This window comes from Alosa pseudoharengus, unplaced genomic scaffold (genome assembly GCF_046254945.1).
Source record: "Alosa pseudoharengus isolate Yale_2024_CS ecotype anadromous, Long Island Sound unplaced genomic scaffold, YU_APseudo_1.1 YU_APseudo_1.1_scf_17, whole genome shotgun sequence".
In the NCBI taxonomy this organism is placed as follows: Eukaryota; Metazoa; Chordata; class Actinopteri; order Clupeiformes; family Clupeidae; genus Alosa; species Alosa pseudoharengus.
The window spans coordinates 11720172-11737072 of record NW_027468640.1 but is presented as its reverse complement, the minus strand read 5'-3'; the positions used below and the strand labels follow the sequence as shown (position 1 = coordinate 11737072).

General features: G+C 43.9%; 1 protein-coding gene and 1 pseudogene across 2 annotated transcripts; both read right to left on the bottom strand.

Moving 5' to 3' along the window:
• Positions 1 to 786: 786 nt before the first annotated feature.
• Positions 787 to 8817, bottom strand: LOC143127247 (UDP-glucuronosyltransferase 1A5 pseudogene; annotated as a pseudogene).
• Positions 8818 to 8839: 22 nt separating this feature from the next.
• LOC143127248 (UDP-glucuronosyltransferase 2C1-like) lies at positions 8840 to 14215 on the bottom strand. Of its 2 annotated transcripts, XM_076288592.1 has the most exons (2): positions 12719 to 14215; positions 8840 to 8956 (listed from the first exon to the last, which is right to left on the bottom strand). In XM_076288592.1, exons 1-2 carry the CDS (start codon positions 14177 to 14179, stop codon positions 8840 to 8842), a joined length of 1578 nt encoding a protein of 525 aa, XP_076144707.1. In that variant the 5' UTR covers positions 14180 to 14215. The 2 variants fall into 2 exon arrangements, with proteins under 2 accessions (XP_076144707.1, XP_076144708.1); XM_076288593.1 differs by lacking the exon at positions 8840 to 8956 and having other exon boundaries at positions 12710 to 14215.
• Positions 14216 to 16901: the final 2686 nt, after the last annotated feature.

Below are 16901 nucleotides of genomic sequence, written 5' to 3'. Positions count from 1 at the left end.
AACACACCCATGAGCACTGGCAGACACTTTCTCTCTCACACACACACACACACACATTTGGCATTCATCCTTGACCATATTTCGTGTAAAGCCATGTTTGGGTTTGTCCCTTTTACAACTCCCTTCGAAACAATAGTGTTTTTAAACAGCGCTTGCAGACTCAATCATCTCTGCTCTCCTTTGACCTGGACGACTTTTTGACCTCCCATACCTGCCAGATACTAATGAGGTGAGACGGCATGCCATTCGGATTGAAACGCGCCACCCGGATTCAAACTGGATGACTGGTGAGACTGTCTTTATCTTCAGTGTGTGTGTGTGTGTGTGTGTGTGTGTGTGTGTGAGTGTGTGTGTGTGTGTGTGTGTGTATTTGTCTGTCCACCCGTGAGTGTTTGTATGGATGTGTGTGTCTGTGTGTAAAAAACATTCACGTGTACATTGCTCGAGCCACCGTGATAGCCACACAAATGGGAGACTTCAGACAACAGTCAATGAGATAAGCATCTTGTTGATAACGGTCTAGTATTCAGAAACCTAGATTAAGCCTGTATGAGAGCGGCTATTTAAAACAAACAAAAAACAAAAAAAAAAATGTTTACATCGATATAATGCAAAAATTGAAAATCAACCATCCCTCATTCTCAAAGAAACTAATCCCACCCTCCCTTGTCATCACTGACAACCCTGCATTTACTCAGTATGGGACAAAATATGCAAAATATGCAGTACTCAGGGCAAGCCATTGAAAGTCAAATTGTTTATGGAACAGAGACAATGAGCAACATGTATTTTTATCCTTTTACTTCAGAACACGTTTCAGTCAAACCATACACAAACAGGAAACAATGCAAGCTCATTTAGTTTTAATCACACACAGAGGAATACATGGAAATCCAGTCAACTTACAGAGGAAAGAACATAACATTCTCAACTTCAGTGTCATTTTTGAACCAGTTATGTAGAAAGAAAAACATAGAAAGAGGAGCACACTCCACTTGTGTCTTCAAACATTAATTAATTCGATTTTGCATTAAACACATACAGCACATAACATATACAGTATATAAATTATCTATCGTTTTTTCACTCTCCACATTACATTGTTTTTTATTTCAAACAAAACAAATAAAAGAAATACAATTTATTCTTCTTCCTAAATAAAAAAGACAAAACAAAGCAAAAACCGAACCCCTTTTAAAACAAAACAAAACAAAAGAAAGCTAAACAGAAACTTTACCTAGCCCCTCTTCTTAAAACAAAACAAAATAAAACAAAACGACAAAAACTTTACTCCATTTTTCTCTTCTTCTTGAAAACCACCCGACACAGAGCCCTACAGGTAACGACAGGAACCGCCACAGTCATACAGACCAGGACCAGGAGCAGCAGAGCCACGTCCACGCTGTGATAGACGTACCAGGGCATGTCCCAAGACTCCGGCCGCAGGTGGGCTGCGCCCTTGTTCCGCATGACGTACTCGATCCAGAAGGTGGCGGTGTCGAGCGGCGAGACAAGCTGATCCCTGTGCAGGCGCGAGAGCCTACGCATGGCCTCGCGGTACGACGGGTTCTCCATGACGTCCTGGAGTGCCTCCTTGAAGACGGCGTGGGTGAGGGTCGCTGTACCGACCACACGCGCCCCTCCGCGCACCTGGAGCCGAAGGGAGTTGTCGAACTGGTCGAAGAGCAGCGGTAGCGCCACAACGGGCACACCGTGGTAGATGGCCTCGTACATTCCGTTGTTGCCGCCGTGCGCCACGAAGGCCCGCGTCTTGGGGTGACCCAGGAGGTCGTTCTGGGGGAGCCAGTCCACCAGCAGGGTGTTGTTGCCCAGAGTTGACGGCCGCTCGCCCACGTAGCGCCACAGGACCTTCTGAGGGAGCTGGGCGAATGCCTCAGCAATGGCCTCGGTGATGTCCTTTGGCAGCGTGGCGATCAGAACACCCAGGGACATCACGATGATGCCGTGCTCGCCGGAGCTCTGCACGAACGCCTCCAGGTCGTCGGGAAGTGGCTGAGGGGGCCTGCACTGGAAGCCGCCGATATAGACCATGTTGGGCATGGTCGGGCGTGGGAAGTCGTACACAAAGTCCACCCGCATGAGCCAGATGTCGGCCCGCCGCTGCATGGACAGCAGGTTGGAGCCTGGCGGGAAGTGGCGCGCGATCAGCTCGTCGTAGATGGGCATGAAGACGTAGCGCTCGTTCAGCACGCTAGTTACGTAACGCACAGCGTTCTGCACCCGTTGCCACAGGGTCATTTTCGCGGGCAGGAAGGAGTTGTACATGGGCACAAAGGAGGGTGGCGACGGAGCAATGGCCATATGCGCATCGCCTGTGTTGATCCAACGCACGTTGTAGACCAGCGGTAGGTCCAGGTAGTTGGCCAGGAGCACGCCGGCCGGGAACGCGGGATCGGTCAGCAGCAGGTCAAAGCGTTCCTCGCGCAGCAGGGCGGTGAGCGTGGTGTCTTCCAGTATAGTGGAGATGATCTGGAGGACGCTGCCGTGGATGAGCCGCAGAGTGTGCACCACGTCGCTCTGCTGCTCCAGGAAGTGCCGCACGTACGACATCCGCTGCACCTGTAGCGAGCGCTGGAGCAGCCCCTCGAACATCTCGGCGCTGAAGCCCTCGGACGGCGGCGGGTCAACGTTGACGGACGCGTACAGCGCCGGGTTCTCTTTGATGTACCAGCTGCGCACCGAGCGCACCACCGTCAGGGCGTGGCCGCGGCCGTGCAGCTCACGCAGGATCACCTGCATGTTCACCCAGTGGCTGCCGTCCTCGGGGAACACCAGGATTTTACCACCACCAACGCCGCCCGGGATGAGGATGAGGAAGGCACAGAAGATGGGCAGCAACGTGCCTTTTCCCGTAGGCACACCCATCCCAAAAGACGCCTGAGAGCGCGCGAGAGAGAGAGAGAGAGAGAGAGAAAGAGAGAGCAAAGCACAAACAAGGGACAACCACCCATTAGATTGTTTTCACAATACAGCACAACATAAAGTATTCTGAGGCCATATGCATAGATCTACACAAACTAACAATTGTTCAACATCCATGATACATACCAAGAGTGCAGATTAAAAGAAAGAATGGAAGAGCTATTGGCAGATAAGACCAGATTCCCAAGCTGCGTGGCTCACTCTATCCCCTGTGCAATGCATTGCAAGACGTTGAGTGTATTCTCTGCTGGACAGTCATTGGCGATTGGCCAAAACATTACATAAAAACCACTCTGCAGATTTCCACTGCCGGCCGTATCTTTGCCCTGCAGGCGTCGGAAGCTATTTTGAAGGAATGTGTAGAAAAACAGAGTGCAGTGGTCAGTGTAAAGGTTGTTTAAGGTTGTTGGCTGGTCACTACAGAGGCAAGGCCTTATTGTCTTAGTATTATTGTATGTGGTTTAAAAAGTTGGTTGCCTGGGTTGCTTGTTGTGAATCATTAAAAGATGTCTGTTTCAGTTTTAAACATGCCCTAGTTTTTTAACATCATCATATGGTGCCCGATGGCGGCATATGAAAATATCCACAAACGACTTTCACCAGGAGTGATGCTTGGGTGTAGAGAAATTAGTACTCCTCTGGTGCTCATCAGCTTAGAGATCCAACACGATTTCAAATTTAGTAGTGAGTCTGAGGCACTCAAGAGGATATTTGTAAGTAAAAAGCCTTTATTGAGCTATAAAAATATCCCCTATATTTGTATATAAGAGTAATATGATATACATCATTTTGGGAAAGTGACCTTCTGACTTTACTGGCTAAACAAAAGGTAGAACCCGGAACTAACAACACCTTCCATGGATAAAATGTCCCAGGCCTCATAGGCTACTATTGCAAACATACATCGGGGTTACAAATCCACTAAAGGACATATACACGTGTAAGATGTGGTATATAGTGTAATAACATATAGCTGTGTATAGATGTAAATAAGGGAATGTGAATGCAGAAGTGCAGGAGGCCAGTGTGTCCTAGCTAATAGTGTGATGCCGTATGCTGTTGATTTACAGGCCGTTGTTTGGCCCAGTTCCCCGAGCAAACTCTGTTTTAGTTGTCACCAACATCCTCTCTACTCGGCTCTGACCCGCTAAATACCACAATTAGCCGAGAGCACCTGACTTTGATACATATATAACTGAAGTAGCTCTACTGTAAACCAAATTCTTGTCTCTTGGCATGCTATAATTAGCTGGTTTTAGGGATAATGCCTTGATGAACATATCAGGAATTTTCAATATGGAGTGTTTAAGTTCTGGTTGACTGAAATACAGTGCAAGAGTAAGAACTAATGTCATTTTGGGTTAAAACTTTCCTTCATGGCGCTCTCTTTATAGACTGTAATAGGACGTCAGTCTGTGCTGTGCAGACTGCCAATGCTAGGATGGGGGTCAGAGGAAGTCTGTGCTTAGAGGATGATAGTGTCAAAAGATAGTGCTGGGAGATATAGCACTGGGAGATAAAGCCTTGACAGTCAAGTGAATGTCTGAAGAAAAGGTGCAATCTGTTTTGTGAGAAGGTAGAGTGCAGTGCAGAGGGTTAAGTTTTATGCCTCCAGAAGAGATAACCCTCCAGGGGCGGACTGGGACCAAAAATCGGCCCTGGCATATTTGGCCCAAGCGGCCCTCAAATCGGTCGGGCACACCTAATTAAATACAAAATCTTTGCATTACCCTCCTTAACTATGTATATATTTTCAACTGTCATGGATCACTGAAAGTGATGTACTGTAGGCCTCATTGGCTATCACTCTGACTGATCAGAGGTAGCCATGGAGCACATGATCTCCATATTCAAGCAGGCTAACAAGCATTTATTAAAGAAGAGTTTCTGCTTGAATTCAAAGTATCATTTCAAATTATTCAATAGGCTACAATTGACAGCGGCACCACAAATTACTGAAGCCTATGTGTAAAGAGTTAAATTACCCAGATTGTCTTAGACATTAATGTAATTTATACCAGTTATCACTGTAGGACAACTGAAACAACACGAAATAAACAGGGCTGTTGCTGGAAATATTTTATTCCTGTAGGCTATACTACATTGCTGGTACATTTTGGAACATTATAGCTACATTAACTAATTATCTTTAATGTCTTCCAGTAGCCTATCATATAGGTTACTGTATATTAGTTGGCTTGTGCATGAATATGACTTGATGTTTTGTAGCCTACATTTCTGTCAGTCTACAGCAGTGTTTCTCAAACTTTTTCAGACCAAGGACCACTTAACCAGTAAAAAAAACCTCACGGACCACCTAGCTAGTTGATCAGCTGGAGACTTCGCTCACTGCCTTGCACAACAGACAGACTGAGGAAGTCATTTGTTCCCAGGGGCCATTGAACTGTTCAATGCTTCACTTAAGGGAAGAGGAGAGATAGACTTCTCTGCATAGTCTGTCTGCCTCTTCACCCCCTCCATGTTTGGATACTGTCTGTCCACTAGCCACTTTTTACCACTGTCTTTCTGCCTCACTGTTTGCGTGCTATATTAGCACATTAGCACATATGCATAACCCCTCCCTCCATGCCACAGCCGAACTGTGGCCACACTTATACCTTTTCTTAATATAGTTATATAGATATATAGACTGTATTCTTGCACTGTTGCACTGTTGAATTTACTCATTTGCACTATCACCATGACACTCACTCACACAGAGCACCTTAACTTACCTTACTATGCACAGAGAATCACAGGCTCAGTCCCTGCCTCAGTCATTGCAAGCACCTCTTGATTGACTATGTGGATACTGTTTTTATAATTGATTAAGATTAAGTGTTTTAATTACTTTTAATGACTTTTTCTGCTGTTAGTGAATGTGTGTGTATTGTCTGTATGCTACTGAGACCTTGAATTTCCCCTGGGGATCAATAAAGTATCTATCTATCTCTCTAATAGACACAATAGGCCTACTCACTGAACCGCCTTGCTAATTGTCTTTGCAACTTGCTTACTGTGTCAGAGGATTCATATGATTTAAATTGGCATAGCTTACATAGGCAGTGTTGCAGAACTGTTTGGTTTTACATACAAGTTGGTTCAATATTGCAAAACAACTCATCTATATTATATTTTACCACGTCTGCCCGCGGACCACTTGGGATAGCTTGCGGACCACCAGTGGTCCCCGGACCACACTTTGAGAAACACTGGTCTACAGTCTTTTAGCCCATCTTTACCATGATAACCCTTCCAAGATAGAACCCTTTCGACGCTCTATTTGAGAGACCAACCACCACTCATGCCATCGATGTCGAATTTTGGGCGTCTGACGGAAACTGATCAATCTGACCAACAATTAACATCGATTTGACACTCTTTTGCTGTCCGGGTTTGCAAATCATTCATTTAGAACATTTAAGTTGCGCTATTTGTTATTATAATCACAGCACGGCCTTAAGTTATCATTACCATATCATTACATTATCGCAATTAATAAGTCATCATAATCATCATCGTCAGCATGGCATGTCACACATAGCCTACCTGCTCCACCACTGAGTTCTTATCATGTAGCCTTAACTAGGCTCGCACTGTCCACCTGCTCACTGTCCCTTGCTCTGTATGCTTGCTTACATCCTCGTTCAAACTCAACGAACTTCAACATGTTTCTGACATATGCTAGCCTACTTGCAATATTGTATTTTTGAAGCTTCTACATTGGTGTTGCTTTTGCACTATTGTCACTACCGGCACCCGCCGCAATTTCGTGTAGGCAACTTCGATTAACTTTTGATGCGCTCACAAAATCCTGGCTCTGAGCCAAAATGCGAGGGGTGGGGCCTGACATGAGCTGTTATTGGATCAGTCGAATGTCACCAATGGGCCGCTGGTTGTCCTTCCTTTGGGCCGATCGTTATAGCCTATTCTATCGGCCCAAAAGGTGCGTCGGCCCACCGGGAAAATGCCCGGTATGCCAGATGGCCAGTCCACCCATGTAACCTTCAAACTTAAGAAACTATTGTCATTATATTTCCCCTGGGGATCAATAAAGTATCTATCTATATCTATCATCTATCTATCTATATTATTATTACATCATTATTCTATTCTGTTTTCATAACAGAATGCATCATGGGAAAACTTTAATATACTTTTTCAGTTTTATATAGGTCTTGTTGTAACTCATAAACTATCATCCTGTATTTTCATTATGCCCATTTTGAGAACTTGTTTCTCCTTGAAAATGGGAAAGTGACACTTTACTTGGATAGTCTGCCCACAGAGACTTACTGTAATTTCCCAATCATTAGCCACGGCTTATACATTGATTTTGCAAAAGTTTCTGTTAACTTGCATAAAACACTGTCCTGCGGCTTATACACAATGCATCTAATACACAGGAAATTACTGTAACAGCCTCCAAAGAACATATAATACTTTATATTGTTTTAGTACATGAATATCAGTTTCATTATTAGTTCACTCTGTGCAAACTAATCTTGTTTCTCTACTGGCATTATGAAACGCACCAAACGTTTCGATTGTAGTAGCTGTTCTGATGGTGACGTATGAAAGAGCATAGAGTTCAGCTGGGTCAGTCAGTCACACAGGTGAGCTTTCTAAGAACTGGCTCATGTTGACATAGCAAGGTATTCAAATGACGCCTCAAGATGATCTGTCAGCCAGCTACGTGTGAAACATAGGGGGCTGAAAGTGGATCTCCAGGTGTGATAACCTAACAATGCACTATCACGTAGGCCATCTAGAACATATATGTTCTCTTCTGCACGTTGGCTCCTTCTGTGACGTGATTTTGTATGCAAGTTGTAGTATGCAAACCACCTTGCATAATTGCAGGTGGTATGTAGTCTATAAAGGTGTGTACCTTGTCTGGGTTAAGATCCCTGAGGTCTAACCTACTCCGGAATCCTCACCCCTACCTTACATTTGGTACGTGTTAAATGGCAAGGCTTTATCCTTCGGGTTTGTTTATTGTTATCCCGCCATCAAGCCCCCTACTCTGTATCCCGCCGAGCCTGTGGCGTTCTATCACAAAGTGTGATCTGTGATAAGCTGTTTTCTTTATGTACAAGGGTAAGCATATGCAGTTGGAAGTATAGGCTTTGTGCATGCATATTTGTTTGAGTGTGTGTGTGTGTGTGTGTGTGTGTGTGTGGGGGGGGGGGGGTTAAGAAGCAACACAAAGAATTTAGACTTCTGTATCCTTCAGCAAGTGTGTACTTACATGAACTCGCTGTACAGTATCAGGAAAGGTATCAACAGAAGCATCAGACGCCATGTTTTACCAATGAACAAGTACAACCAGTTTAAACAACAACAGACAATGATCTGCACAAGGGTGAGGAGGCAGTGTTGCTGCATGACCTGAGGGACACAGAGTAGAGTATGCCTGCAATAACATGTGTTTGGATGTTGTGACGTTCAAGTTCACTAAGCCAGTAATTTTCACTCCCCCCGCCACCGTGTTGCGTTTATGTAAATCTGAACAATAAAAGCCTCCAGTTTTTTGCCACTCTGTGACTGCGATGCCATTCAGGATTAGTTTTGGCTGGCCACGAGAGGTTGATCAAAGTTATGTGTGCAAGAGGCTGTAACAAGTATCTTTCTAACATGAAAACTTGCAACTGATCCATCATCTGTTTTTACACTGTTTCCTTATTTGCACAAACAAACAGTATTATACTGGAGTATTATCTCCACACTACTGGGAAAGTGCAGCTATCAGCTATCGAGCAAAAATGAAAGTCATACCTTACTTTGATGAGCCTCACTCCTTATTTTCCTGACACCCCGGCAGTAGGTCCAGGAGTGGGTATTCTGCAAACAAGCCTCAGAAGAAGTGTGAAGTGCGTCAGCTCGTTATCAGTCATCAGCAGCCTCTGTTGGACGCCCAGAGGATGGGTGCATCAGTCTGTTGGTAGCCTCTGCCTCTCTCTCTCTCTCTCTCTCTCTCTCTCTCTCTCTCTCTCTCGCTCTCTCTCTCTCTCTCTCTCTCTCTCCCCCTTTCTTGAAACAGTCAGAGTCAGCAGGACATGCTGAACAGGATACACGGTTTCATTCCTTTTCTGGTAGGATGGAAATGAGAGAAACAATTTCAGTCAGGCGGTTGGTTCACAGGATGGGAAGGACCCCAGTTAACCCCAGATACTTCCTATGTGAGGGAGCTTGATGATGAAAGGAGCCGATGTCCGTCTCAAACCTCTTTCATTTTTCTTTAACCCTTACACCAGAATGTTGGAAAATGAACGTTCTAAAGAATATCTGGGTTCATTGAATTCAACATAGAATTTTAGAACCTTCAATTGTTGTGGAACGGAATCTTATGTTAGAATGTTCAAAAACCCACACCTTTAATAACCCCCCAGGAGACATAAGCTTTCTTGAATTTCTTGAAAGGCAGCATATAATACAACAGCCTTAATGTGGAGACATTCACTCTTAATGTGCCCCCAATCTGCTGGTATGGTTGCAGAACCCATGCACAAATCTACCAAATCTTCCATGTCCGGATCTAAATACTTAATAATGTATATATTTGTGTCACTGCCAGACACATCTGTTCGATTCAGACATGTTTTGAATTTTGAACATTGAACACATTGAATTTAGTATGTCTTGAGTTGTCATGGCAGTGTGAAGATGTGTAGGCTTATCTCAAATGCAATGCGGCTATTCCTCTGCACCCCTTTTCCTGCATTTCTGCGGGCTGTGGCGTTGTGGTCCCTGGACGATTCAATTGTTTGGTTCTTTTCATGATCTCTCCCTTTTCCTCTTTACTCCCTAAACTCCCCAGCTCTCTCCTTCCGTCTCTTCCTCTAAGTAGGTTTGACTAAAGCCCCCATACATAGACGCTGACCTAAGTGTGCTGACACTTTCTGTCACTTGCCGACGAGCACCAACACTGGAATTTTCAACTAACAAGCAATCAAACATCAAAAGCGGTGTGCACCACACTTATGTTGGCGTCGGTGAGCTGTCTGCTGTACACCTTCCCTTCATCAAGTTTCCTTTGCATTATATACTCCTAAAGTATGTGCTTCTTCAAATGCTTCTATGGGCCTATGTGCCTGGAAAAAGATGAACTGATGGGAATAATGAAATGACCTTCATGGGCCCTGCATGTTTGGTGTGTTGTTGTAGTGTTCCATACAAAGTGGTCCTGTCTGCTGTGATCAGGTGGGAACCAAAGTCAGTCAACCTTGGTCAGTTTTGGAACACAGCCAGTCTTCATGTTGTGGTATTGTTTATGGTGTTCTGTTTTGGAACACAGCCAGACTTCATGTTGTGGTATTGTTTATGGTGTTCTGTTTATGGCCAGCTGGAACAGGATAAGATTGTTCCATGAACTATCAGGCCTCGGCTGGGCAAGAACTAAAATCCTTGGACAAATGTTTGATCAGGTATCCCCATTTAACATGGGCATTATGCAACTCTGGGGGGGTTAGCTTCTTGTATTTCAATGTGGGCGTTGTTTCTGTGTCTGATATTTTGAGAGATGTTTAGAGTTGTATATTGTCAATTTTTTTTTATTTTTGCCATGTAGGGCACACAGAAACCCTCTTTTCTATACATTACCTCACATTTGGAGAGTAACATGCAGGCATGTCTCTTTCATCAGGGACTATATCATCAATATACATATAGGTCCCTCCACTTTTAGCTCGATTGTCGGCACGCTCAACTCTCGATCCCGAGATGCTGCTATTTGCAGGTTCGAGTCCAGGCGCAGGTTACATTGGTGCCGTGATCAGGAGTGAAGTTTAGGGGGGTGTAACGGTTACTAGCATAGGTGTGCAAGTGGAACGTTAGTAAATCTCACTCCCCAGTGCCAAAGAACTTTTCCTTTGTCGCACGCACACTATTTGTTTATCCAGCTCCGGCTTTGCGATGTCCACAGACAAGGTAGAATATGTTGCATGATTTTATGAAAGTATGATGTATTGCGACATCATGCAAGTCAAATTTGTAGTTTCGTATGTCTCATTCCATCGAACTACAGATCCGCTACCCGATCTGGCAAACTTACATAGTGCGGTTATAGCCGATAGAGGGCCGCAAAGCGAATGCAGAATTGCCGTTCACCCTGTTACGAGTTGATGAACCACTGAAACGATTTTGGAAACATTATTTTAAGGTTTAAAAAAACTCTTTGGTGTTGCTTTAAGAGTAGTGTTGGTATGAAAGCAGGGAAGAGCATATCATGAATCTTCAATATATATATACATGTATAGGCGGCTTCACTTTTAGCTCAATTGTTAGTACGCTCGACTCCCTTTCCGAGGTGCAGTGGGTTGATGGTGAGTGCTCAAGCAAGTGCTGCGGTTTGCACTCAGGCAGGGTGGGAATAAGTTACCTGACAAGAGTTTGATGCTTTAGGCATGGTCCAATTTGGTCACACTCCTTCTAAACTTAAATTTTATAAAGCCAGTTTAAGAAAAAAAAAACGTCTTTTTTTTACGTGTGGACAGACCATGAGATAAGAGCAGCGGTAGATATTTTGGGGGCAGAAGTAAACAATGGGGACAGAGGTGGGGCGTCTGAGGTCTGCACCCGACTGGCATGGATGCAGGGTCTGTGCTGACAGATTGCCATTGTGCTGTTGTTCACAGACAGGGCTGAGGTCTGCACCCGACTGGCATGGATGCAGGGTCTGTGCTGACAGATTGCCATTGTGCTGTTGTTCACAGACAGACCTGGTTCTCAGCAGAAAAAACATCCTCCCCGAATAGAAGGAATAAAACAATGAAATCTAAGACAAATCTACTGGAAACCCAGCGGGAAGGGTGGGGGAGAAGAAAGGTGGAAAAGAAAGCACGCCTCCCAACCAGTTAACCAAAAAAAAAGCTAAAATGCAGGAAATACTGGTTTGGCTTTTATCGAAAAGTCACTAGAGACAGACCACACAGTTAGATACACTAATAGACAAAGTCATGGCATGCTTATTACTGTTAGTGTCAACAATACACAGATAGTGCTTAAGAATCAGGAAAAACAACATCCAGAAAAACAAATAATTGCAACATTCAGCATAGTTTTAATAGTATTCAGTGTAGTAAACCACAGATCAAACTACCACATAACAGTGAGAAATCATGCATTATTTTTCTATCAGTGTTATGGTGTGAGAGTATGTTAAACAACAGAGGGCAAGCCTTTATAGGTCAGTGTGTGTGTGTGTGTGTGTGTGTGGTATTGCATGGTGTATTTCCTTTAACTGGTAGACAGGGGGACAAAACACAGACTTGCTAACAGGGTTCAAGACTATTTTGTTACAATGATATTAGTATTAGGCACACTATTGTTATGACAGGCCTATTAAATAAGTAGGTCAAACTTCATTTGACTTCATTCACAATGTAAAGTAACAGGCATGGTACCGGTTGGGAACAACTTTAGATCAGTTTGTTTCGGAGAAGTTGAGAGGTTGGTTTACTTCAATTGCATTCAGAGTATATTTCATTATTCAGGAGACAATTTAAGCTAAAATATCCACCATGTCGTTAACAATTATCTGTTCAGGTTTAAATACATCAAAGGAACTCATTTTTACACGATTTCAGATGTTCCATTAAATTGATGTCTTCCACACTGAAAGTGAGAACCATGCATAATTTGCACAAATAATGAGTAATCAGTGTAATACCTCTCGCGTATTTTCTGTTTACATTTTCAAATGTTGCATTTTGAATATACAGTATAATTCAGAAAATTCAAAACATTCTGCAGTGCCTTTCGTTTGTCACTCAACCTTGGTCTTTCTTTTGCAAACCAAGCGCAACATAAACCTGCAGACAGTGATGAACACCCAAACACTGAGACACAACAAAGCCAGAAGCAGCAGAATGACATCCACACTGTGATAGACGTACCAGGGAAGGTGGTAGCCCTCTGAGCGCAAATGCCCTGCTCCCTTGTTCCGCAAGACATATTCGATCCAGAAGGTGGCGCTATCAAGTGGCTCTATCGGGCGATCCCTATGCAGGCGCGACAGCCTCTGCATTGCCCTCTGATAGGAAGGGTTCTCCAGGACGTCCTGCAACGCCTCCTTGAATTCGGCAGGGGTCAGTGACGTGGCCTCTAAGACTCGTGCCGCCCCTCGCACCTGTAGCCGAAGGACGTTGTCGAACTGGTCGAAGAGCAGCGGCAGCCCCACAACGGGTACGCCGTGGTAGATGGCCTCGTACATTCCGTTAGTGCCTCCGTGAGCCACGAACGCCCGTGTCTTGGGGTGACCCAGGAGGTCGTTCTGGGGGAACCAGTCCACCAGCAGAGTGTTGTTGCCCAGAGTGGTCGGCCGCTCCCCTATGTACCTCCACACAAACTTTTGAGGGAGCTGGGCAAAAACTGCCGCAATTGCCTCCGTCACTTCTTTGGGGAGTGCTGCAATTAGGGTTCCCAGAGACATGATCACGACCCCGTGCTCTCCGGAGCTCTGCATGAAGGCCTCCAAGTCCTCAGGCAAAGGCTTTGCTGGGCGACACTGGAACCCACCGATATAGACCACGTTAGGCATAGTGGGCCGGGGGAACTCAAAGACAAAGTCCGCCCTGACAAGCCACAAGTCTGCTGCGAGCTCAATGGACAACAGGTCTGTTCCCGGCGGGAAGTAGGTATCAAACAGCTCGCGGTAAGACGGCTCCATGATGAAATAATACTGCAACGACTGGCTGATGTGCACCAACATGTTCAGGGTCCGCTCGAAGAAGTCCATTTTGTCACTCAGCTCGGAGCCTGTGATGGGGACGTAGGACAGCGGGGAGGGAGCAAAGGTGAAGTGGCTGTCTCCCATGTTTATCCAGCGCACGTTGAAGACCATCGGAAGATTGAGGCGCCGGCCGAGAAAGACCCCCATAGGCAGGCCAGGATCCGTGAGCATCAGGTCAAATTTGGTATCCCTCATCTTGGCCATAAAGGCGTGATCGTCAAACATGAGCTTGACGGATCTCGTGAGAGTGTCGTGCCCATCAATCATCATTCTACCCATGTCTGCTTGAATGTAGATGGTGCGCAGGAGACGGCTGGACTTCCGGTACTCTAGGTGGCGCCGTAGCATTCTATCGTAGAAACTCAGGTCAAATTCATCCTCCAGAGACTTCACTGAGATGGAGGTGTAGATGGGGGACTTCTCCGGGATGTACCAGCTTTTCTGCGAGCGTATGACCGTCAGGTTGTGACCTCGGGAGTGAAGCTCTTTCAGAATCACCACCATGTTCACCCAGTGGCTGCCATCAACAGGAACCACAAGAATGTTGCTCTTGGGGTGGCATTCTCCAGGCAAAATACATAATCCACAGAGTATCAGTGGAATAAGGGCTGCCACACTTGTCCAGACCATCCTAGAGGGAAAATGAGAATATAGCTGAATGTTACAAAACAAACAAAAAACACTTAAGTAATTTGGTAGTAGCATTTTTCATTTGTTTCACTTTCCATTAACTAGAATTAACTCAGATAACTTAACCTAGATTAACTTGGATGTGCAGGCCTTTTTTTCTTTGCCATGTTACTCAATGATCTAAAACAGGAACACAACTTAATGACACAGAAGGTGCAGGATATTTAACAGCCCTTTGAAGGCCAGAAGTGGACATGCTTATAAAGTTGTACAGTTTTTAGTAATTTAGCCTTCCATCACCACTTAAAGGAAGTACTTGACGTTGTGTAAGGCAAAAGATAATTGGTATCTGCTCACTTATGTAGGTATGCTAAACAGAAAAAGCAATAAGTATAGGAATTTCATAAGCTTAGACTGGTTCATGCAAACTCTGGCTCCATCATATTTATGAGCTATTGAATAAATTAAGCTAATTTTCTATTATTTTCTATTATTTACATTTATTACAGGGCCATACAGTTAGATACAAGGATGGAATAATGGATCCAGTCGTACAGTGTGGTATTTCTCTGGAAATAATTAATGATCATATAAAAGCCTTAAAATTCCTCAAATGTGAAGTTGTATGATGTCAAAGTGATGCTGAAATCAATTGGGGTCATGTATTAGCCTCAGACCCTCCTGGAAAGGGGCACACTTTCCGAACGTTCCCCCACCCCCTTGGATAGAAGCTCCAGAAGTTCCTTATAGACCCTTTCAAGAGAGTTCCATTATCAGCATAGTTGGCCCCACAAGGCTTCCGTTTTAACATTCCATATGTTATCTTAATGCAGAGGAAGTAGATTGGGAACCAAATAGAATGTTTAAGCATTGTTTTTGTTTTTATTGTTGAAAGGGTCTATATATCTCTCCCGAAAAGCTTTTTGTTTATGATGGCTGTTGAATGAATGGGGGTAAATAGAATGCTAACTCATGGTCACATATTAGCCTCAGACCCTCCCATAGGTGGTACGCTCTCAGAACGTTCGCCCAGCCTTTGGTTAGAAGCTCCAGAGATTCCTTATATATATATCTCCCAGAAAGCTCTTTTTAAATTATTGCTGTCAATACCCCCCCTCCCCCCCCCAAAAAAAAAACAAAACATTAACTGATGCAGTTTTAACCACTCACCTGATTGTTGCGTCCTGAAACAAAATCAACACACAATCCGAACTCTGTCTGCTCTGTCCACTCTGTCCACATGCTCTTGTTATGTGTGTTTCTACAAGGGCAAGGTTCACCAGATCGGCAGCTTTATCTCTAAAGGTGAACAGAGTTCATGACAATGACAATGACATGGCAATGCAATGACATCAGGGTCAAACTAGACAGAGGTGTCATTTTTACCCCTGCCTCCTAGTTGGCCAAAGTGCACTAAAAAGTGGTTATTATAGTTCATTGTAAGAACAAATTGTCATGTTCCACCCACAAGCCAGTGGCTTAAAAAAGTTGCAGAAGGCCAAAACACCCACATTTTTTCAGATACACACTCTACATTGTTGCACTATTTGAACCTGACTGACAAGGCCAGGCATTATTTCACTATATAGCATGCCTATTCAGAGTCTGTTGTTCAGGACACTTTGTCCTTTTCCTATTTCTGTCATTTACTTCCTTGGATGTGGCACACATGAACTTTACTTGTTAAACATCAACTACTGTTAAACAGTACAGTGGTTTTCACAATAAATTCATTAACTGAAACACACACCTTTTATGTATCAATGATCACATATTTTGTTTTTGTTTTGAGTCATAGATAGAAGTTTTCTTTCTTTGTGTGTTTTTTTTTGTCAATTTGACTTTTTTTATTTAGCAGAATAAACCCCTTGAGGTAAATCATCTTGTTTTTCCAAGGGGGTTAACTATTTACCTAACCAATCAAATTGATTCTTAATATTACTTCCTAATTTACAGACCAACTGATAATAAACCACACCTTCAGTCAGGTAACAATATATTTACCTTTACTGTATAAATATACACATTCCTCCGAATGCATTTTTTTGTTTTTAAGGGTTACTAGTGCTACTACCTTTTACAACCACTTTCAGTTTCAAAACTAACGTCATCCCCTCTCATTGCTGATTGGCCCACCATCCTGGTGGCTGAGGAAAATGTAAGCATTGAGAGGAGCCTAGTATCTCAGTGAGATAAAATTAAGCGAAGATACAGTACTTGGTGGGCGGGGCCAGATTAGTCTTTAACACCTAATACAATAGGCCTACAGTACACACAAGACACACAAATACAGTCGGTACACAATACTCACTTTAGTGTTTGTTCCCATCAGTTTACTGTTGCTGAATTTCTGTTTTGTTCAAGAAAAGAAACACAAAATCAAGATTCACAAATGTGGGTAGACTAAGGGTCCATTCCAAAATGGACCCTTCCATGATAGAGAGCTGTCTCATAAGATATGACATTGGGGTGAAGGCAAATTTTAGGAATGATGGTTTCGAATGTTCTTTCAAGATAACGTTGACACTACGATGTGACATTAGCACACAGTAAGAACGTTAAACTAGGCTACGTAAGCTAGCAGACTAATATTAGA

Bases quoted from the DNA above. Each gene is read 5' to 3' on its own strand.
- LOC143127248 (XM_076288592.1), bottom strand. From the start codon at position 14,179: ATGGTGGTGATTCTGAAAGAGCTTCACTCCCGAGGTCACAACCTGACG. The intron at 8,957-12,718 runs GTTGAGTGACAA...AGAGAGAGAGAG, and splicing joins TTTGCAAAAGAAAGACCAAG to AGAGAGAGAGAGAGCGAGAG.